This window comes from Argentina silus (genome assembly GCF_951799395.1).
Source record: "Argentina silus genome assembly, chromosome: 10".
Taxonomy (NCBI): domain Eukaryota; kingdom Metazoa; phylum Chordata; class Actinopteri; order Argentiniformes; family Argentinidae; genus Argentina; species Argentina silus.
The window spans coordinates 11,343,202-11,367,499 of NC_139664.1; the positions used below are offsets into that span (position 1 = coordinate 11,343,202).

At 40.9% G+C, this 24,298-nt stretch overlaps 2 protein-coding genes across 3 annotated transcripts; both read right to left on the bottom strand.

The window, feature by feature from the left end:
- Positions 1-1,299: 1,299 nt before the first annotated feature.
- Positions 1,300-12,998, bottom strand: tmem196b (transmembrane protein 196b; the record flags this gene model as incomplete). Its single annotated transcript, XM_083679401.1, has 4 exons — positions 1,300-1,482; positions 12,109-12,363; positions 12,556-12,612; positions 12,834-12,998. 4 exons carry the CDS (start codon positions 12,996-12,998, stop codon positions 1,300-1,302), a joined length of 660 nt encoding a protein of 219 aa, XP_083535527.1.
- A 5,766-nt stretch (positions 12,999-18,764) lies between these two features.
- On the bottom strand, positions 18,765-23,463 carry macc1 (MET transcriptional regulator MACC1; the record flags this gene model as incomplete). 2 transcript variants are annotated; one of them, XM_083679389.1, is made up of 5 exons in its annotated part: positions 18,765-19,633; positions 19,744-19,932; positions 20,045-22,098; positions 22,264-22,381; positions 23,371-23,463. In XM_083679389.1, the coding sequence occupies 5 exons, from the start codon at positions 23,371-23,373 to the stop codon at positions 19,430-19,432; spliced, it is 2,568 nt and encodes an 855-aa protein (XP_083535515.1). In that variant the 3' UTR covers positions 18,765-19,429. The 2 variants fall into 2 exon arrangements, with proteins under 2 accessions (XP_083535515.1, XP_083535514.1); XM_083679388.1 differs by lacking the exon at positions 23,371-23,463 and having other exon boundaries at positions 22,264-22,399.
- Positions 23,464-24,298: the final 835 nt, after the last annotated feature.

Sequence of the window (24,298 nt, forward strand, 5' to 3'; positions counted from 1 at the left end):
AAAGATGTCTCTCTAACTCCAGCCATGCCATTATATTGGCTTTGTGGGATCTCAGACAGTGCTACCATACATTGACACCTTATTGGCCACCGAACCCCAACAAACCTCTAGCGTGTTTTCACAGCTTGAGAGCCAGAGGTGAGGTGGGGTCTGGGGAGAGTTGGTGTCCCAATGGTACACTCTCCCCTTTAACTTTGGTCTCACACGCACGCACGCACGCACGCACGCACGCACGCACGCACACGCACACGCACACGCACACACACACACACACACACACACAGAAGGAGGCTTTCCCCAGGGGCTCTGGAAACTGACTCTCTAGCCTATGTTTATTATTCCTAAGTGATTCTCCCCACTGAGACAATAGGTTTGAAAGGGCACATAACCTTTTTCCTCGAAATCTTTATTTCTATGGTATGTTTTCTTAACTCTTTTTTTCAACACAGTTTATATACATTGTGAAAACAAAAAGCTTGGGATAGTTCAACAAGTTTCATCATGGACACAGAGGGAGGTAGTTGTCATTACCGCCACAGACAAAGTAAAAATATTATTGTTATTATTATTATTACTATATTGTCGTCACTATGTGTGCCTTTTGACAAGGCTTTAATGAACTAATGTTAACTATTCCCTATTACACCTGCTCTAAATGTTTTGAGGGAGTAACCTTATGCACATGTCTCCATACACAAGTGTGCGGCCAGTGTCCTTTCCACACTGGAACAACATGGACCTCTTGTCCACTGAACCATCCCAGTGCCTCCTGCTACTCATGAACCACCCTGCCATCCACCAGACCACACACACCCTCCCAAGCTCCTGCAAGGGGCCAATGCAGTGATTCATTGAGGAAGGAATCCTTGTAGAGAACCAGTTGGACCATGTTCCATGGTAGAGCAGTTATACAGCAGGACCTCTGCTGCTACTGTGAGTGTTGTGTGCAGTGACTGTAAATATTCCTCTCCTCGAGTGAAGTTTAGATGTTTCTACAGATATTATACAACAGCCACTCAGAGCAATCTAAATCATTGTATATTGATTCATATTATGTAAGTAAATGTAGTATACTATTGCTTATAACCTGTCTGGATGTGAGTGCTCCTAAAGTCAGCCGTAAAAGAAGGCCCTTAAAAGCTTTGATGCTAGAGGAGAGGCTAATCCTTGTTTTGCTGTGTATCAATTTAACAGAACTGAAAGAACTATATTTTGCAGACCATATATTCTATCTGTTGTCCTCTGTAGTGCTCCAAACACCATAGTCTCTTAATGTGTGCTCTGTGAGGGGAGAGGAGGTCACACAGAGTGCTCCAGCTGCACAGGAGGATAAATGGCGGACAGGGGGGATGATGGGCAGGGGCGTGGGGGCGGGGTGTCAGGGCCCAGGGAGTGCTCTGAACAGAGGAGGGTCCCCAACCCATCGCCAAAAACAACAGAAGAACAGGACGGATGCTCCCGCTGGTTCCCCGCCCCACGAGTCTGGGAGACACAGTGGTGTCCCAGCCTGTACACTTCACATCAGGAGAGAGAGAGCGAGAGCGAGAGTGAGAGTGAGAGAGAGAGAAAGAGAAAGAGAGAGAAAGAGAGTGAGTGAGAGAGAGAGAGAGAGAGAGAGAGAGAGAGAGAGAGAGAGAGAGAAATATAGCAGCCCACGCGATAGACAAGTATTGTGAATTATATGAGAGCCATCTACATTCCACTACAGCCTTTCTGAGGCAGGTCAGGTGGCTCTTAGCCCAACAAGCGCATACTATGATAAATTCAACAAGAGATTCAAAGAATTTTTGCAGGCTGTCCGTCTTAAATTATGTGAGGCAGTGACAACACTAGTTCTCCTCTGAACTGCAGCTGTGTACTTTCCCATCTCTTTCCCATCTCCCACCACATTCAGCTCACCTCCGCTCTTCCCAGCGTGTCAGTGAGAGGTGACCTCCCCCTCCCCAAGTCAGAGCAATCTGTCAGGACACAATAGGCTACCTCTCCAACCATGTTGTTTTTGGAATATGGATCTCTTCAACTTGGTTGTCCTCCCTCTTGACTGACAGAAATTAGCCGTGAGGACACACTTGGAGCGATTTATCTTCCCTAATCTCAATTCACGCTCATTAACTAGATTTCATATTGTGTTTCCAAGGCGCTGTTTATTTATGCACGTTAATGTGGTGACCAGCGGTCCCGTCGAGTGATCCTGACCACCCAGCTGGGTAGACTCTCCAGAGTGTGAGTCACACACACACGCACACACACTCAGCCTGCTAGCATGCAGGTTGAGGGGATGTCTTCTCAACTTAAACATTCGAATGAAATAACCCTACTCAAACTATAAACTGTATTTGACTATAAACTGAATTTTGCATTCAAGGCTTTGGGTCAAGCTATGGTCACTTTCAAGAAAATACAACACTGGGTATAAATTGTAGCTTTTGGTTTCCTGTAAACACTATGATGCATCACCAGCCGTGGAAACTAAAATGACATAAATGTGCATAAAGGGGAGAGTGAATCGTAGTGCCTTAGTTCAGACAGCTAGGGTTTGAGTCTGTGGAACACATTACAGACTTGTTTTAGTGGAGCGTGGACACCTGCAGCCCTTGGCTCTGTGGACCATCTGTTGGCCACTCTTAAGGTCAGGGAAGGTAAGAGGAATGCGTTTGTGTTACAGGAATGAGCAGTGGCTCAGAAAATCATGCCATTCTGTAGGCTCCGCTGTATATGTGCAATGCACTTGTGCGTGAAAGGCGTCTCCTTCCACTCCAAAGCATTATCATGACCTCACTTCACCATAAATCAGTCAAGAAATACTATCCATATATTCTGTGAGATGGTCATGGATAGATAGTTTCTGCTGCATACATGGTCCTGACACACACACACACGTGCACATCACATCAACAGCAATATAATTTCAGTATAACACAACTTTCAGTAATCATGCCACAGTATTCTTAAATACTGAAATGACCCATTAAAGGGATACTTCACACAGAGCTCTTTTCTGCAAGCTTACTTTGTCAATATTGAACTGCTCAAGTCGTCCCCATCAAACCTAATCCCTCCCCATCTCTCACCAGCTCTCCCACATCTGTTTCTTACATTACTGGAGGAACTGAGGGAGTGGTGGTTGCTACATCAGCAAGACCTGTCAGCAAGCACCCTCCCTGCATCACCCCCAGACGGTCCCAGCACACCTGACAAAACCTCTCACAGAACGATGGGACGGGATCAGATCAACACAAATAACCTCATCTCGTACCACAGGCGATTGGAGAGAGCTAAACACTCAGTGCAGGCTAGTGCTATAGGATTCTACCAAACATTTCAATAATTGAGGAATTTGCTGTAAATTGAGGTCGTTTTTGTTTGTCTCTCAGAGAGATTGTTCATGTAGGGCCCATCAGATTTCTCCTGCCAACTTTCCTGAGCCTTATCACAGTGTGATACAGTGAGGGATTGTCTCTGTAAGTGTGTGTGGCTGATGGAAAAAGTGAGAGTGAGTGAGAGCACAGTGAGGTGTCTAAGAATGTGGAAGTGACCCAGCACACCATAGTGATTACTCACAAACAGTCTTCCAAACACTTGACAATTTCCTCTCTCCCAGTGAGTCATGAAGCTGTATTTTCACCATTCCCAGAGGTGGTCCTGAAACGCTGTTCCAAACAATGATTAGTCAGAGGGCAGGCATTGAACTCCTTGCCACAAGTACAGCAAACTGTTTTTAATGTATAATCAGCGGTGTAGATACTCCTTGTAACTCAACGAGTAATGTTTATCTGTACTTTCACTGCACTTCCACTGTATAAATCAGGACTACTGGGATACTGAGATCTCAGTTACAATATATAATGTCAATTTGAACCTCTGGAGGTAATAACTCGGGGATGAAGCACCATGATGCCGATTCACTGTTTTACTGAAAATAGCAATGTTTTTTTGTATGTCTTGTTGGTACTTTTACTTTTGCTATGCACTGTCAATATTTGCTCCAAATTTGGTAGTGTCTTCATCGCATACAGCTGAGTGATTTATGAATGAGTTGGTTTTAGGAAGGATCAACGAGTGAATCAACAAATCCATCCACTTGTAGAAACTCATCAGTACATGCCTTCAAGGTAATCTATCACATCTCTGAACCCAGTTAGTATTGCTCTGTATTCTCTGCAAGAGGACCGCCTTCCGTGGCAGTGGTTTCATCATGAATTCATTACCTTCCCAACTGAACCATGAGAGTGATAGATTAACTGTGGCCCGAGAAACTGTAAACCTGTGTTTGTTTTGACTTTACTAATTGTTGAACTTTCTCTGCTTTCACATCATCTGTCACCAAATTATTAGAGTGTACTCTGCAGAGGGGGGTGGGGAGTAGACACCACCAGCACTTTATAGTGGATATAAATCAACAGGCTAATAAATTGAAAGCTAAATGACTTCTTGCCCTCAGCATATATCATGGAGGGGAACAAAATGAAGCCCTATATACCCCAGAGGACAGAAGAATGCTTCTGTTCATAACAGTGATTTGTGGATGGCTCTTAGGGCTGTCGGCATCAGAAACTTAAGCTCAAAGACAGTAATCAGCCACTGAGGGGCCAGGTACTCCAGTTACACACACTAACAAGCCATGCCCCTCTGTGTACAACACAACGCTCCCAAATCATGTTTACCTACATCATGGGTGTATTATTGGCATTGCATAAAGTTTATTTTGGATGGAAAGGTTTTTGTTAATTAAGAAAAGTATTTTCTTAATTTTAAAAGAGTTAACTTCGGCTACATTCACAGAATCCTACGAGAGGCCCTTAAACCAGGATGAAATCCTCCTGCCAACTTTCTCCATGTCGGTTATGTACTGTGCTGTAAATTTAGTTTTGTCTAGACTTTTGTAAACCCGCAAATTCCAAAAGATTATAAAGAACCATTAATCTCATGAGTTTGCAGATTAAAAGTCTTTACAGAGAGCAATGAAGTGGCAGTGGATTACCGGGGACAAAAGAAAACATGAAATGCAGAGGAAAGGACAGTACAAAATAACATGATAATGTATCTGATACTCAAACGTTTCCCAGGGCTTCTCCTTTTATTAACATCATCTCAAGTGATAAGACAGTACAGTGGCACACAGTGCAGATCCCTTTCATTTGCATTTCTTTTGATACCTGATACATGCATTCACTTTGCAATTATGTATTGTCCCTCTCAATATCAATAAAAGGGTTGAGAGGGGAGCATTTATTTTTCTGATCAAACCAGAATGATCTCTGTTTCATATAACGAGTGACAGCAGAGAGTAATTTACCCACAATGCAATAGCGCCACCCCTTGGATTGACAATGTGTTTCCAGTCTAAAATCTCTTCCTCATCTGAATGCATATAGTCAAAACTATAATTCAAGACCCAAATGACATATACTATCAGAATTTCCAAAATAGGTTTGGTAATCAACATTATTAGCAAAATATGCAGTTCATAAGTGATCATCGAACGAAATACGCCTTGAGATACACATTTATTGCAGAATGGGGGAAGGTTGGTTGTGTGTTGGTTAGCCTCAAATAAAAATGTACAGTAGCATTCATTGCAGAAACAACAAACCTCACATTCACACCCCACCTGGTCTATGTACAAATTACCTTACAAATAGTGTGGACCTAACTGTCTGTTGTTGCAGGATTACTCTCAGTCATACGTGCCCTACGCAATTATTGAGACAGTGAAGACGTTTTTCTTCTTTTGACTCTATACTCGAAAATTTTGGATTTGATTAAACAATTACTATGAAGTTAAGGTACAGATTCTCAGCTTTTATTTGAGGGTATTTGTGTATATATTGGTTTCACAACTTAGAAACACTTTTTATACATAGTCCCCCTATTTCATGGCATCAAAAGTATTGGAACAATTGGCTTGACAGGTGTTTCTGGTTAGTCAGATGTGTTCTGTCCCATCATTTCTGCTGGCATAAGAGAGCTGTCAATGTCTAGTCTTGATTCTAGGCTTTGTGTTTGCCTTTGGAGTCTGCTATTGGTGTCTGTCAACATGAGGAAAGAGGTGTCACTGAAAGTCAAGGACTGGTTAGCTCAGCAATCGCACGGCCCGGTACTGTAGGTTAAGGAAGACCTTTGCAGTGGATGACCAAAACATTTTCAGCATAATTATGTAAAAATCCCCAAACAACTGTCCGACAGATCAGGAACACTCTCCAGGAGGTAGGCGATGTGTCAGAGACTACCATCTGCAGAAGACTTCACCAGCCGAACTACAGAGGCTACTGCAAGGTGCAAACCAACCACTAGTTAGCCTAAAAAACAAGATGACCAGGTTACAGTTTGCTAAAAAGTGAGAAAAAAAAGGAAAAGAAGGCTGTAGAGTTCTGGACAAAAGCTTTGCCTAGCGTTTTTCTAGCATTGTGACTGCCTATGGGCCCTGGTCTGAGCATTGATTACTTCATCTTATGATGACTGATGGATAGATGATTCGTTACTTAAACAAATGTATTTGTTGTAAGTCGCTAAAGGCATCTGCTAAATGCCATAAATGTAAGTGTAATGTACGTTGTGGACAGATAAGACGATTATTATCATGTACCAGAGCGTTTGCAAAAGGAACGTTTGGAGAAAAAATTAACCAGTATATCACCTCATCTGTGAAATATGGTGGAGGAGTTTGGGCATGTACTCTATGGCTGACACTAGGACTGGCTAACTTGTCTTAATTGATTATGCAACTGCTGACGGCAGCAGCAAAATTAATACTGAAGTGTACCGAAACTTCTTGTTGACTCGAGTACAAGCAAATGCCTCCAAATTAATTGGATGGTGCTTCATCATACAGTAAGACAATGAGCCCAAACATATTGCTATAGCAACTATGGAGTTTTTCAGGGCCAAAAAGTGGAAAGTTCTTGACTGGCCAATTCAATATATACACTCACTGAACACTTTATTAGGAACACCTGTACACCTTCTCATGGTGGAGGTGGTGTAATGGTGTGGGGAATGTTTTCTTGGCAGACTTTGGGCCCGTTAATACCAATCAATCATTGCTTGAATGCCACAGCCTATTTGACTGTTGACTGTTGTTGCTGACCATGTGCATCCCTTCATGGCCACAATTTACCCATCTTGTGGAATCAATGCCATGAAGAATTGAGGCTGTTTTGAAAACAAAGGGAGGCCCTACCCAGCATTAGTATAGTGTTCCTAATAAAGTTCTCAGTGAGTGTAGATTTAAATCCAATTTAACATGCATTTCATTTCCTGAAGATAAGATTTTAGGGAAAAAGCCCTAAAAACAAACAATAACTGAAGATGGCTGCAGTACAGGCCTGGCAGAGCATCCACAGAAGATACCCAGCATCTGCTGGGGTCAATGTGTCACAGACTTCAGGCAATTATTGCATGCAAAGGATATCTGACCAAATACTAAACATGAGTGCTTAATTTGGACATAATATGAATCTGTCCCAATACTTTTAGTGCCATGAAATAGGGGGACTATTTATACAAATTGTCGGAATTTCTAAATGGTGAAACCAATATTTATGCAAATACCCACAATTAAAAGCTGAGAATCTATACTTTAACCTCATAGTAATTGTTTGATTTCAAAACCAAACTTTTAGAGTATAGAGCCCCCCCAAAAAACTCAGACAAAGATGAATGAGGCCTCTCTTAGGGAGGCCATGACAGGGAGCAAGTGAGAAAAACACTCCCTATCTGTACTGCTCAAACGCACAGTTAGCATGAAATATGTTCAGAATTAGACCTTTTTATTGACCTTAGACCTTTTCATTAACCTTTTTTTATGTTTTATTATCTTTCAGGTCAAGATGTCTTTTAAAGAACACACTTAAATCAAAACAAAAAAAAGAAAGAAAAAATGTCCAATGACTGATGCGCTTGGAAAGTTACCCATGGAATTGTAATGACTGTACAATCAAAGATTGAAGAACATCATGTGGAAACAGGTTTTGTGTAGAATCCTGAAAAAAATGTTATTTTATTGACATCTTTGTTGATGCTCTCCTCTGGGCAGTAGAAACACTGACTTACACTCTTACAGGTCTTACTGTACATAATTACAGCTGGCATTTATTCATCACTGTCTAAGAGGACCCTATTGACCTTCAAAACATAAAGATGTCTTACTCTATAAGCTCTTCCTCAAATTCTCTCCAGAAGGAAGAAACAAAGGAATGGAATAATGGAATAAGCTCTTCTTGGCAGTCAGTTAGCTGGGATGAGAGCCAGGTGAAGCAGCGTGGAGGGGGGGGGGGGGGGGGGGGGTTCACACAAAAAAAAGAAAACAAAAGAAAACATAGCAGTCTGTCAAAGACTCCCTAACCCCACCTGGATCACAGTGGCAACAGATTTATGTGACAGACCTGCTGAGGTGAGCTTTGTTTGTGGGTTCTCACCCTGTCCAATGTCCCGATGAAGGCTGGGATGTCCTTGGGAGGAGGTTTCACTTTACAGGAAGTTCTGGCTGTTCTCAGGGCTCCCAGGACAGAGCCTGTATTCTCACTTTGCAAGGGATGAGGCAGCAAGAATACATGAACAAAATTCATGGAATACTTGGATTCCTTGGCAGACTCTGCATTATGTCTTTGGAGATAATCTTAAAAAATAAAACTGGACATTTTCAGGTGATGGATTTGCCCAAGGGTGCACAAGTTCAACTTTATTTTCAATCTCCTATCTTCTGGGCATATAGCAACAGTTTTGCATATTTGCTATGCTGTTTTATTGTTCCACAATAATCGGTCTCTTCCGTTAAAAACAGACAGATTGCTCCCTCTAGTGGAGTTCTCAGAAATATCACAGCTTCCTTTGCACTGTGTGCCCTGGTATGGTGGGCTCCTGACAAAATAATGCAAACAGATTTGAGTAGAGTATCGGCATATCTCGGAACCCAGAGAGACTGAGACTATCGGCTGATGGAACTGGAACATGAGTGGGACATCTCAAATGTGTAGCATCATAGAAGTTACACCATAATTAAAGGTGACATACACAATGTCAAAAAACATAATGTCAATACACATTCAAATAATTGTATAAGAATAAAGTACACAATCAGTGCATTTAAGACTTGAGATTTTACTTTTGTCTTCCGTTGCTTAAAATTCAATAAAATTATGCATGCAGATGTAAGATGTCTGGAATTTGGACGTATATACTGTATAAACCTTTAGCGATATATGTTAGTCATACAAAGATAAAACCATATAGTAGCTCTACAAACTTGATTAAACGTTTAACGGATACCTCGCTTCACTTAAAAAAAAAAAATCATATCGTGATGGTTCAGCCTATTTTAATGTTTTGGTGAAATGCGATTTAGGAGATGCGATGTTAAGTGCCGTCGGAATCCTGTCTATTAAGAGGGCGATGCTAACTTTTAGCCTGTGCTGTGGTATCAAAGCGGAAAACGGAGAACCGGAGAAGCTGTCACTCCTGGCCTATGAGGACAACTCAGGGTAATATGATATTTCACCCAAACATGAAAAAGGCAGAAACATCCATTTAATGCATCGTTTTCCGATCTGGTCGAATCAAGGGCGAAGTATGTGATCGCATATGTCCCCCAAATGAAATGATGGGAGCCACCGCGACTAGCAGCTGAAACGTGAAAGACGACAGAAGCAAAGGAGATATTTTAAAGTGACTGATTTAGATTTGTATATAAAACGAGAGGTTTTATATACGAGGTCTTCAGGTCGAACATGGCCGATGTTTAACTAGAAGCATTTTTTTTTATTAAAGCCACAGTCTGTAATTTCCCCAGCAATTTCAAATATACTGTATAGTTTCAAATTATTAATGTTAATGTATTTGATAATCAGACTGAAATGTAGCATAATATTTCTCATATTTTATTCATATTCATACACTCGATACACTTTGATACACTTTTGAATGGCCTAACGATGCTGTGCCATTTGCATGCTTATCAAATAAACAATACAGCATAACATTTCCAAATCTCTTGTTATTCCAAGAATAATACTGCTGGAAACTACAATCTATGGCTTGGAAAAAGATCTTGCATAACTTGATTTATGACCAGTCAAACGCTGAACCAATTACTGTGGGTCTTCAACTGCATCCCATAGTCCCAACCTCTACAATCTCCTGGTAGTTATTTTCTGCCTGTGGCTGTAGTATGCTCTGCTCCTTTTGCCCACTATTTCGCTGTGCTTCAAAGCCATGCAAGTGGGGCTATTCAATTCAGGTGCATCATTTAGCATCCATCCTCTTCTGTGAGCAGATAGTTAAGCCTCTACTCTCATCCGGTAGCATTGTTGATTATGACATTATTCCTTATGTCCTCTATCATGGCGGTGATTCTTCTTCATTGTATGAAACTTGGGGGACACTTGATCGCTCAGCAAATTCCTAGTAGAGTAGAGAGCAGAGTTATACCAGATTTTCCCTCTTAAGGAACATAGGTGCAGTCATTTATTTTGGACGATCGGCGTTGAGCTTAGTGGGCTTCTTTAGTGGGCTTGTTTCAGCAAAGTTTCTTCTGGAACTTATTTTTCTAGTTAAATAGTGGGCTTGTTTCATCAAGTCCAATTATTGTTATTGCTCATACTTCATACTTCTTCTAACTTTATCCACTACCAAAATAACACTTTAAAAGCCCACACATTTTCTTATGGAACTTCTTTTTCTACTTATTATTATTCCAATTCTTCTTCTACTATTTAGACTTTTTAAACTTTAAGCCTTTTTAAGTTGCATGAATGAACATGGGTTTTTATGAAGATCATTGGGTTCCTATGATACATTCTACCTCCCCTCTCTAATCTATCCATCCTCTCTTTTATCTATCCATTCATCCATCCAACCAAACCAGCTTCTCCCTGTCTATCCTTCTCTATCTATCTTTCCCTCATCCATCTAACTTCATCTGTCTATCTATCTACAGTATCTATCTATCTAACCTACTTTCATCTATTGATCTACAGTATCTGTAGGGGCGGCAGGTAGCCTAGAGGTTAGAGAAGCCAGCCAGCAATCGGCAGGTCGCTGGTTTGATCCCCACTCCAGGAGGGAGCCGGATGTGAGCTGGTAACTGGAAGGTTACTGGCATCATATCTAAGGTCCCTATCACTGCTGTTGTGCCCTTGAGCAAGGCACTTAACCCCTAACTGCTCCAGGGGCACTGAATATGGCTGACCCTGAGCTCTGTTCTCCCTTGGGTGTGCATGTGTGTTGTCTTGGAAGGGGGTGTTGTCCAAACCATCTGTGGAAGTTTTTCTACTACCAAAACAAGACTTTGCAAGCCCACAAGGAACTTTTTCTAGTTAATAATTATTTACTGGCCATAGCCCACGCCAAATAAAGCCACTCTTTCCAACGAGAGAACAACATTGCAAAGCAACAGCAGATAGGGTCAGCCTTGTCCCATCAAAGAATGTGATTGGCAGACTAAAGGTCACGAGATGGTAACACAAGTTTTGGATTGGTTAACTATTTAGTAATGTCCTCCGTTTGCATGATCGACTAGCAAGTTTTAAAAAATTTGCAAGAATTGACATTGCCAACAAGCGAAAATGTGTTGAGAAAAAATATATGTAACTTATAATAAATAACTGTCTCCTCCCTCGCCAGGGATCAATCATCTCAAAAACTAAAGCAGATACAGTGCCTCGGCCCACCGCCTATTACATATAGAGATAGGTCCATCCCTTTAGCTTACAGATGACAGAGGGCCACTACATTATTCATACTGTCCAAACTTCGAGCCTGGCTGCCTGGGTTGATTGATGATGTTCTGTGACATTCTTGCAATTTGTGTTAATTAAATCCATAATATTACGTTGCTATCTCACCTCACCTGTTGTTCATGTTGCATGTTGCTCGCCTGTGGGTAGCTGAAGTTTTGTTTTGCATCCAAACAAATGTCTTCTTAAATGTATTTTCTTTTCTAATGGGATTGTCTTGCAGGATAGTGATGGGATCTCACAGTCATTAACACAATAAGAAACTTGCTCCATAAAAGCTATAAAAAGCTAGTTTTGAGCCTTATCCCCTTCCATACACATCCACATTTCCATTCAAGCTACAGTATGTCATAACCGGGTGCTGACATTACAGTACCTTCTCACTCATCTGGTGGGAGTGGTGCAGAGAGAGTTCCCTCTGCATAAACATCCTCTGCTGTTCGCTGCTGGCCAGTCGACAGGTGAGCCAGGTGAACAGGGTGCAGACCCCTATGCCCAGGCAGGCCAGGACCATGGTGGCCAGGTGGAGAGAAGGTAGGGCGTCCGGACGTTTAGCCACTTGTCGCACAAACTGGAAGTTCAGGATCCCACTGATCAGCCCACAGATACAGCAGGCTGAGAACAGGATCATCTGATAACCACAGGAACGGAAATAACAGAAAGCACAATACAGATGATTGATGTTAGGACTGAACTAGGTTTCTCAATATCTAATTACCGTCCAACTTGTTTCTGTAAGAGACAGCTCTACTTTCAAGCAGGTTGAATTCCCTGCATATGCAAGTACACACATTTAAAACGTTGTTAAAAAAATAATACTCACAATCAATCCTGACCTCTTTCTTGCACATAGCACTCCACATAGTCCACAGAGGAGAAACTGTAAAATGAAACAAACATGTTTTCTTCTTTTCACAAACAATAAAGTAGGCCTATGTCAAATGAATTAGTAAACGTAATATCTAATAAAATGTGTGTATATATATATATATATATATATATATATATATATATATATATATATATATATATAAAATATATATATTTTGTATTTTGTTTTGCAGATTTCGTACTGAAATGCAAGTAAACGGTTTCACTTACACATACTCCACTCCATATTGGTGAAGCATCCCCTAGCTGCATCTTGTGCGCCGTTGGGTTTCGGATGATGCCAACCACACCGAGGATGATGCTGGACGCACCGAGCCCCATCTCCAAAACCGAGAGTGCAACCAAACTCCAGAGGATCTTCCGGCTGCTGCACATCCTCTCTCGGGCATCTTTCCTTCAGAGGTGGTCAGTCAAAGGGTGTTTACCTCCCTCTGGCCAACAAAGCAGTAAGGACTTGATTTTTCGTCAAAAACATTAGTCAAAATACGCAGGTGAAAATAACCCCGGCGGAATCGTTTCACCAAAGAAGATGCTGTGCTCCACTTTACATTTTCTCTGTAAAAAAACGACAACTTATTGCCAGTAGTGCGCTTTACAATGCGTAAAGCAACTCGTTCATCCACTGAGAAAGACAATCACTCTCGCCACCCTTGATCTGAAGGGTCTTGGTCTCAAACTTTTCTCGTGCACAGCTGTAGCCAGGATTGAGGCTTTCTATTGAAGTGCGGCAGCAGCAGCAGCCAGTGTGTCATGTGACGTTCTTGACCTGACCTCCCATAACTTCCATGTCCAGTTTTTACACATGGGGGTGTTACTCTGACATGGGCAAATAACATCCTCTAAAAGATGTATCATCATAATTAGATGTAAGAGGAAAAAGGTCTATTGAATAGTTTCACTTATGGACCATTGATACAGCATTATGTTGAGTGAATGTAGAATAGAGCTTGTATTTTAAGCTGAAAACATATATATCTGTTTCAGCTATTGTATTCCTGCATTAGTATTTGTAACTAATATGTTTACATTTTACATTTCAACAGGTTTCAGCAATGTAGATGGTGCATTCATACACTGCTCATCCAATTCCTTAATACTCCACAAGCCTTATACGTAGTGGATGTCAGTCTGAAATAGCTCCTGCCACAATATTACATAAATACACCCTCCTATACATTGATGTTCTCACTGATAAACTCAGTCTCTGCATGAGATGCTATAAATGGCTCCCTCAACAAAAGTGGTCATATTCCATTAGTCACAAACTGCACTGCCTCACTGCATCTGAAAAAGGGGGGACCTACAAAGGCAGTGTCCATTCTTCTGTTGGTTTGCCTCGGGCACTTTTCATTTGTTCCTCTGGTTTCACTGCGACCCTTGTTAGCAATGTGCTGAAGGGAAGGCACCAGATACATTGTGCACAAACCAAGTCCACGTTTTGAAGTTGTTTTCCCCCCATTCTACTGTACATATGTTTTCATTTCAGGATCTGTCTCAGAAATAACATTGGTTAATTGGATCATAATGGTTAATTTTGCAGTAGACAACTCATATCTCTCACTCTCTCTGCAACATGAATGATCAATTCTATTTAAAATTGAGCACATCTTAAAAAGAGAGTTGTTCAGAGAGTGCATATTTTGCCCTTTGTTGCATGAGGGATTATCATGTCACAGGTGCATACACTGTAATTTGACACCGCTGGTTATACAACATGTAAATAGGAAGCATAAAAGGATGGTAGCTATTTATTTCCTGTCTATTCGTTATCTAGGGACAAAAACCCTGGCTGTAAATCTTTATGGAAATTCATACTTTCCCTTTATGTTATACAGTATCTAATCGTTTTTGATTCGTCTGTAAAAACAGGAAGTACACAGACAAAATGATTAACTGTATCATAATATGACATTAAGAGAATGACAAGTATGTTCAACTCTTGTCACCATTTCTGTTCACTCAACTCTTACCAGAGGAAGCAAGTGGATTTTACAGTCATTACTCCGATCACTCACAGTAATGCAGAGTGTCAGAGCCCGCTCCATCTCAGAGAACAGCCCACCAGGTACAGGCTCTACCTGCCTAGCCCACCAGGTACAGGCTCTACCTGCCTAGCCCACCAGGTACAGGCTCTACCTGCCTAGCCCACCAGGTACAGGCTCTACCTGCCTAGCCCACCAGGTACAGGCTCTACCTGCCTAGCCCACCAGGTACAGGCTCTGCCTGCCTAGCCCACCAGGTACAGGCTCTACCTGCCTAGCCCACCAGGTACAGGCTCTACCTGCCTAGCCCACCAGGTACAGGCTCTGCCTGCCTAGCCCACCAGGTACAGGCTCTACCTGCCTAGCCCACCAGGTACAGGCTCTACCTGCCTAGCCCACCAGGTACAGGCTCTGCCTGCCTAGCCCACCAGGTACAGGCTCTACCTGCCTAGCCCACCAGGTACAGGCTCTACCTGCCTAGCCCACCAGCTGTCGACTGCAAGAGCACTAGATAAATAATTTCAATACCAAATTTCTGTGAATTATTTCTAGAGGATATCTGTTAGATGTTTCAGTAATCTGTGACTGTTTACATGCAACATGATAAAAACGTTATCATAAAGCAGTTTACAATCATGAACCAGTTATAAAAGATGTGAATGGGCCTTTATTCTCCTCTTGCATGACAGAGGAGCTACAATACAGACAAGTTAGAACTGTTGCAGCAATGAGCAAGAGAAAGTAGATAACAACTTTATGTCAATCATTTTAAAACATCTGCTTACTTTAAACATTGAAACATTGAAGTATGGTCTTAGCTGTAGAGTTGTCCTTAAAGAGTGAATTTGGACATGACAATGGCGAATAGACAGGAATCCTGACCTGAGGTAGATATCCTGTGTGACAGTAGGCTACTCTCTGTCTGATAGTCCTCTCGCTGGCCTGTCACATCAGAGACTTGTCATCACTTGGGATGCTTAGGAGATCAGCACTTCGGTTCAACCACTCAAACGTTTTTACTTTGGCACTACATTTATACATTCTAAAAACAGTGATGAATAGCAGCGATGAATTGTCATGTAAACAAATATCAGATATCCATCTGTGCTTCTCCTCTGTTATCCTACTACAGATGATACAGGCTGACGCAAGCCAGATATCTGGGACTAGATTTTGTGTCCTCCATCTAAATTGCTTGCTCAGCCATGCTCAACACTCACCATAAAACAGGAACTCTTTGTCTTGTGTCTTCATCATGATGAATGCCCCCTAATTGATATGAAGGCTGGTGTAAACACTCTGTGCTCTACTCTGCAGACCAGGAGAAAGAGTACTGACTGCCACAACATGAAATACATAGTAATAATGTGTACAAATATGAGTGGTTGGTGTTTGTTGACTGCAACATTACCTTTACAGTGTTTGAATGGTCATACTGTAGATGATTTCAAGTACACTAGCTGGTGCCCTGTCATCTTCAGTTAAGTTTGTGAGTAAGAAAGCCAATTATAAGTCAGGCTAAAGTTTCGGTGCAAGCAATTGACTTTGGTGTGTCCCAACTCTGGTAGAGTTGGGACACAACTCTGCCTTGCATGCAGCATTCTTGACTTGGTCAGCCTTGGTCTGTACTGGAGCTGGACCTCCATTTCAGCACAGCGGAAATTATATTGCCCAATTAATCCCAGAAATGTAGCCATCAATCACATTAAATATTTTGCCCAGTGAGCAGCATCCCTCTGCATTATGTGGCATGGTGTCCTAATTGGTTTTCATTTAATGCCATTCTAATTATGTATTTGGTTGACTTAGTGGAATATGAAAAGAATATGAAAGAAGTAAAACTGTCTCTCTGTTGTCAACAACAGAGGTTTATCAAAAAACACTGTTGGCCATTTTGTATCTGTTCTCTCCGCTCACACAACAATTTCCAGTTTGTGTATAAGCACTGTGGACTCACAATTAAACATTAACCACGAGGTAAGATCAACTGCATAAATGGTTTGTATGCCTCTGCTTTTACTCTCCCATTACACTCTCAGCTCTAAATAAGTATGCATTCATTAACAGAACCAGGACTGACACTATACTTTTAGGTTGTTAACACTGATAACGTCATTGTAGGTCTCAGTTAAAACCAGGCTAAATAAACAGAAGTGACAAAAGGCAAACGAAGTCAACCAAGGAAAGTCAACACACAGCAAAAGCTTTCACATTCAAGGACATGATCTATGCTGATAACATTTGAGAGCTGGCCATTTATTTATTTAGTTGTGTGTTTCTTAGGCAAACATACTATTTGAGATTTTCAAAATACAATTTACTAATTTACTTTAAAATTAAGAGTAGGCCTAATTGCCATCATGAAGTTTACAGTTTTTCTCCATTGTATACACACAAAAAATTGAACAATGCACTGTGAAACTCTGAAAACTTGAAGCTCATGTATCAACAAGACTCCTGACTGCTAAACTCGAAGCACAATTCCATTGTTTTCACTCAAGTAGAAATTCTAAATCACATTTTGGCAAAACTCTAAGCACAAATCGCATCATTTAGCACAATTGGAAAACACTGGCCTTCAAAATGCCACACCCTAATTACCAATTGGTCTCACTCACTTCTCACCTGTTCAAACTCAATTGGCAAAACACTTCAATCATGCATAAAAGAGGCCTCAGGTGACCTCTACTGTGTTGGGGGAAAAATGGAGCAGCATGGAGAACAGAGAGGAAGAGGAAGAGGAAGAGGAAGAGTGAGAGTGAGAGTGAGAGGAGGAGGAGGAGGAAGAGGAAGAAGAGGAGGAGGAGGAGGAGGAGGAGGAGGAAGAGTAAGGCGAGCCAATATGTCTAATGAAATCTGCGCAACTTTGGTTGACCATGTACTCATCATCATGGCCTAACAATGACCGAAGCTGGGCAGCGAGTTCAGCCGAATTTGAGCAGCTTCACGGTAGCATCAGTTATCCGGGCATTTAGATGAGAATAGGTAAGTGACCACTTCAGTAGTCTTCTATACTCTGTACAGTAATTACAGTAATGTAACTTTATTTTTTGCAGTCAGTTCAGTCAGCTGAACATTTTACTGTATTACAGTGACAAATAAATATTTGCTTTGTTACCTTTTTGTATTTGTGCACTGATTTCATCATTACATCCCCAGAAAGACAGTCTAAACATTTTATTACTATAGTGTTTTTCATTTTACTTATCAGTGCAATTATTGTGAGTTTTGACAAAATAGGTAACATTTGTGTATTCTCAGAACTCTAACAATGTTATAGTATCAACTATAAGTTTCCTCTGGGAAGCTGGGTTGTGAGTTTAGCCCAATTGGAGCTCATTGGATGGACAAATGTGCATTGTATCCTATTCTGATACAATGATTGTGTCAATGCAATATTTATATGATATATTCGCAGTATTGTATTACAATATGGCAACAGTCTTTATACTGTATGTACCATAAAATAGCAATCTATTTTGGGACAAAAAAAAACCTAAACTTTAAAAAAGGAGAAAAAAGAAATCTACATCATTTTATACATTTGAATATGTAACATGGCCTCATGAAGCCAAAACATATATAAACAGTATTTTGATGGTTGTGTTTTATGTTTATCACACCAGTGTTTAACTGATGCTCTGTAAGAGATATTCATATGATAGCTGTGTGTATCGTTTTGGTGGAAAGAATCAGTTTTGAGAAGAGAGAGTTTTGACAAAATGGCTAACTCTTTTCAGTTTTGTGTTTAGAGTTTTGAGAAATTGAGCTATAGTTTCAGGAAACGTGTTTAAACGATTGGGAAAAACTGTAAAACATTAGTCTACTAATATAGTTTAGTAGCTAAGTCAGTGCATTGTCCATAATAATCAAAATCAGGTGTAACTACGGAATTTGGATATGACAGTTCAAGACCAACATGAATTGCTTTGATCTACTTGCAATGCGATGTAAGACACATACCATAATGCTAGTGCTTACTATGCCTACTACTCAAAGCTTACAAAATAAATTGGATTTATGAACCTTGGACACCACCTAGAAAATGAATTGTCTCTCAATTGTGTTGTGATTCATTGTTTCATTTGCAACAAACTTGCCTTTGACAATGACAAATGCATATAAACCCATTATTCACATATATACTGTATAGGTAATATTTATTCATACTTCAAACACCAGGTCACAATTTCAGTAATGTTAATCAGATATTTGTACTACTCTTCGCAGTTCAACAGAATTATTCAGATATAGTACAGCTAGTTATTATTCAAGACATTCCATATAACAGCTTAAGGAACATATGCTATTTTAAAGTAGACAAACAACACTGATACATTGTAATATGTTTCACTGAGTACACAGCAGTGTTCTTAATACTGAGGTTTGCATTTGGCAGATAAAAATAATGTAACTTTTATAGTTAAGGTTATATGACAAAAAACTATTAACAAAAAAGCAAAGTCGCAAACCACAATAAGGTTTCTGCTGTTTTCAGTCCTTAGAAGATTAATGAAAGGAAGCAGAAAGCTGATGCATATCAAACCTTTACAAAATAATGTAATGACAATATAGTTTGTTTTTTACTGGAAGCTACTGGAACTTAATATACTGTTTATTGTCTATAACTGGGTGCATGGGGTATGGCTTTGTATGAACAAAACCAAACAATATAGTGCAAATACAAACACAAAATGTTATTCTCTAGTAAGTAAAAATGTGGCACAAGAAGTAGCACAAACATTGCTATATTGTTGTAACAAAGACTCTATTTCCAAGTGAAAGATGACACCAATGTAAGCATTCCAAGGCCATTGGTGGGTTCTAGGCTTTGGGGAAGGCAGAAGCTCGAAGGATGTCTAGGCAGTTGACTGTGATGAGAGCCCCTGTAAGATGCCTCCACTGCTTGGTGACTGGGCTCTTCATTTTGTCCAGAGCCAGGTGGAGGTCCTGGACCATGTCCCTGTAGCCCTCTCCATACCGCAGGCTCCAGGAATACAGGAAGTCGTATGCAGGTTTCCACATTGACTACAATAGAGAGGACAGGAAGAACCATGACCACATGACTTGTGATGATTCTAGTCCAAATTAGTATTTGTTCCTTACTATAATTTAAAAGTAACAGTTGTTGGACTGACCTGGGGGCTGACTTCTCCACTCTTCCCCCGGTGTGGTGCCTCATAGCCAGCAATCTGAGCAGTGGAGAGTTTCCCAAGTCGCTCAGCAAGCTCCCGCCACCTGATACCCAACTCCACCGCAGTGGACAGGATGACTGTGTTCTGTATCACACGTGCCACAAGGCCCTGAGAGTCAACTTTCAAGAGACCCTTGGATTTGAAAAGAAAACACAGACACATGAACACATAACAAATGCCAAAGTCTGACCTATCGCTCTAAAACATACCCAGTAACACAACATGTCAGTTTTTTAGTACTTACGATCATAAGTTCATGCTGGAACTTCTTCCTGCTCTTCTCAGTGTGGCAGTCTTCCTTCAGCTTCTCCAGCACACAGGCCACCCTGTCAGCCTCTGTTTCAGCATGCCTCCGTATGATTGTGTCCAATGACAAGCTAGTGTATCCCAGAGCCTCAGCGAAGCCCCTCCAGCTGAGGATGTGTTCAGTAACCAGTGTCTGGATTGCCGAGTACATGTATGTAAGCTTCTTAAACGGCAGTGTCATGTTGTCCAAAAGTGACTTTGTGGTGATGTTGATGCCAGTGAAGTCAATCACTTGGTCTCTGGTGATGAGCTTGACGTTTTTGCAGTGAACCAAGCCAGTTCTGCCTCTGAGGAAGCCAATGTACCACTCCTTCACTTTGGACTGGCCCACTGACCTCACTGTCTCTTTGGACAGGAGAGCTACAGTTTCACCCTTGAAGTACTCTAGAAGGTAATCCACTCGTGGTTGACGCAGCACTGACTTTAGTGCCACCCCATACCACTGCACATTCACAGGTCTGTCCTGGAATTTGGGGAATTCTGGAACAGCTTCCTCAGGGATAGGTTGTGATTTTGACATCTCCTTTCGCCTGTCCAGCTGCCTTGGACCTCGTTTTTCTGACCGAATAGGTGCAGCTGCAGGTGATGGCACCTGGAACTGTGCTATAGTGACACTGTTTGATTCCCTCACCTGGAGACTTAGTTTGAAGGGTGTCATCTCCCCATTGCCAACCTTGGATAGCTCAAGTGGCAGACGAAGGACTTTGCCCATTTTGAGTTGGCCTTGTCTCACCTCTTTGTTTTTGTCCTCGGCTTTGATTTCAAACTTTGAATCTATGATGCTGGTTGCAATATGCAGGTCATTCAGTCTGTCTGGTTTCAACTGGTGCTTTTCCCAGAGCTGCAGTACAAGAGGTGGCAGGTTTCTACTGCCCCTGTGGATATCTGAAAATGGAAGCCTCAGTGGAACATTATCATGGCAAGAAACGACCACAACCACTTTAAATGATGGATGTATGTATCTTGGACCATAAACTGCCACAGTGATATGACGGTCCAGGTAATCACAAACTGAAGTAGCAGGAGACTGGATGACAGAGGCCTCTGCAGCTGCAATGACATAAAAATGTGACTTCAAGTCTTTAAGAGTCATCTGCATGATGTTCTTGTAAATGTAACAGTCCTTCACTTTGTGATATGGTCCCTCCCTCTTGTTAGCCACAAGTCCTACAAGGGTAGTCATGACTTGACTTAAAGGGTCCTTCTTGACCTCTCCAGCTATTTTAATTTCCAGTGAGATATTTTCCTTTGTGTTGAGGTTGCTGAGAGTCACTTCCAGAAGTGGACTCATGGTTGTCATGTAGTTGTTGTTGAGACCATGAGGAGGGTCTAAGATAGCTCTCAGTGCGATTTCCTGAACCTCCCCTGGGAGAACATGGCCTTCTGGAATATGGGCGCTGATGTCTGAGTCTGGTAACTGTAATGAACCTCCACTGTGACCTATCTTGCAGACTATCTGAGAGTCAGCAGCTTGAGTCTGAGCCCATCCAGGACTCTGACTCATCAGGCCTAGGTCAAGGCACGACCTTGTTAGCTGCCTATGACTCAACCAGGCCATTTTGTATGCCTCCCTGTCATTCTTTAACCACTCAAAATCTGGGTTCAAAAATGTGCTTGACGACTTGAGGCTATTTTCCCTTTTCGGTTCCTTTCTCTCCAGGTCACCAAGAATGTCTGAGGCACTCCTCCATCTCCCAGATCTGTTGGCGATTTTTCGCTTGGGTTCCAAAAAATGGCTGAAGTTTGTTTCATCTGAAGATGTGCTTACGGCATCATCATTATTGCTGACAAACAGATTTGAAGGATCCTCTTTAAGGATTGATATGTCCGCTCTGGTTTTCTCTGTGTTTGTGCGTACAATGTCATCTAAAAATGGATTGGATCCAGACAGGTTGTTCCAGAATGGATTTGAGGTTTGAGTTGCATGCTTGACCTCTGGCTGCAAGACAGGCCACTCCGAATGTTTTGTGACATGGTGTGAAATATAACTACCTGTGAAAATATAGAAGATGTATGTCAAATTGCCATATGCAACATGTCTTTGCAAAAGTAAACATTAATGTTAAAATCTCATTGAATGGGCCTTCATACATGTGCCCTAGTTTTCACACTTTAAATTTAGATTAAATAGTAAACATCTGCTCAGTGTTACTCTACCATTTAAGTTGCTGGTGTCTAGCGGTCCATTGTCGTCTAGATCAATCAACGTCCCCTCAGATTTGCTCCGCATGATACTTCCTGCACGACGGAATGATTTTGCCCTGGCAGCTGCCATCTTTACATTTGTAAACATGAAAACATGTTACACACACAGTATGAATATGCATCAAATTAGATGATAGAATGACATTGCCCATAGCAGGCTGTATGAAGCCAATATGCAACAGTGTAATAAATCAATGGTGACATTCGGTAGGGTTTAAATCTGCATATGGATCTAAAAGCAATCTTAAAAGAATCTAAAGAAACAACAGATAATATACCTATACTGATTTTTTTCTTTCACAAAAAACGTATTTGTTCTGGTGCCACACCTGTGACTTTAGTGGTTTTCTCACAAATATAATAATCATAATGAGCATAACAAAGCAAAGCTAACGCTGGACTATTTCAGTGTGCAACTTGTTTGCATAAAGGGAGACTTCTCATTCATGTATCTGGCTGTGCAGTGAGTCAGTCATTAATAATGTGGTTTCTTACACCAGTGCACAAAAACAGGTTGGTCTTGTCTAGGATTCAACAATCAGTTGTCACTCTAACACTCATGTGAGGACAGTGTGGGCGGCCGACCCTTCTGTCGAATTTGACTGCCTTGCTGCATCTCAAAATAAGTATTCTCTCAACGGTGAACACCTGTTCACCGTTGAGAGAATATGTATACGTTGATAGTGAGCACAATAGCCAGATAACCAAAACGACATACTACATACAGCAGAGTATTACAAATGTAGACATATTACAAGTACTCTACACTTAATTCTCTAATGTGAGACATATAAAAGGCAGATTCCCCCGAATTAGTCATTTCAGTTTGCATTACAAAAGTTCAAATTGTCTTGGTATCTAGAAAGCAAATTTGTTTTAATACAATCAGTCAACCTGTCAAACAACAGACAACTCTACACAACGTTCCCTTTATGTATTATCCCTTGCGGTTGACATTTATTTACAGTATAATCCATTTCATTTACCAACTATTTCCAACATCGTTCAAAACTGCTTATATCTTGAGTTTTAGAAAAATAAATATGAATGTTTACTCACCATTTCTCACCATTAACGGTATCAGAGACGTTTGAAATATTACTTTAAAGCCATAATAAAGATTCCACTATCACTTCCACACCAACTTTTTTGTTGTCGGAAGGGAGTGTCAGACAAATCAAACACCTTCACGTTACAGCTCTTGCCACTGTTTGCTTTGAAATATAGACATTATGGGACTAGTAGTTCTAAATAATGAGGCTACCATTCAATGGACGTGGCTCTAGTTAGTTATACAACTACAATACCCACAATGCTACTTTCTATTTAGACAAAGAAGTTGCAATACCTGAAACTGAAGCAAAAAGGTAGTTTCGATGAGACGTCACATGGGACATAGTAGTAATACCTCTCTTCCACGGGTGCAATTACTATTAGCTTACTGTATGTGATTTTAGGAGAAGGAGAGTTCAATGACATACATAATGATAAACTAAGATACAGTTATAGATGTCATAAGGTATTTATAAGCCCTTTATGAATTGATTAAGTCAAGTAGTGTTTAATTATCTGTCAGTGACAACAATGTCATTTTACAGTATGTGGGTAAGGTAATTTCGAAATGTTCTACTAAAAATAGCCTCTACAGATTGTATAATCTCATTAGGGACACAGAGAACAACATTGTTCCTCAATGAGTCTGAAATGAGAGGGTATTCTAATTCAGTTCCAGTCATTTCCATACAGTTCTCATCATGCTGATCTTGGCAAGGAACATTACATTGTGTCTATGATCTGAATATATCATTAACATATCAACTACTGAAGGAGTGAGTGAAATCAAATAATACATTTTAAGTATGTTAAATGTCCTCTGGGAACAAAAACATGATGCACACATGTATCCCCCTGACAAAGTGACACATGTGTCTGTAGCCTATTGTACTGTATATTCAGGGCAAAGGTGAAATGGTCCTTGACCATTGTC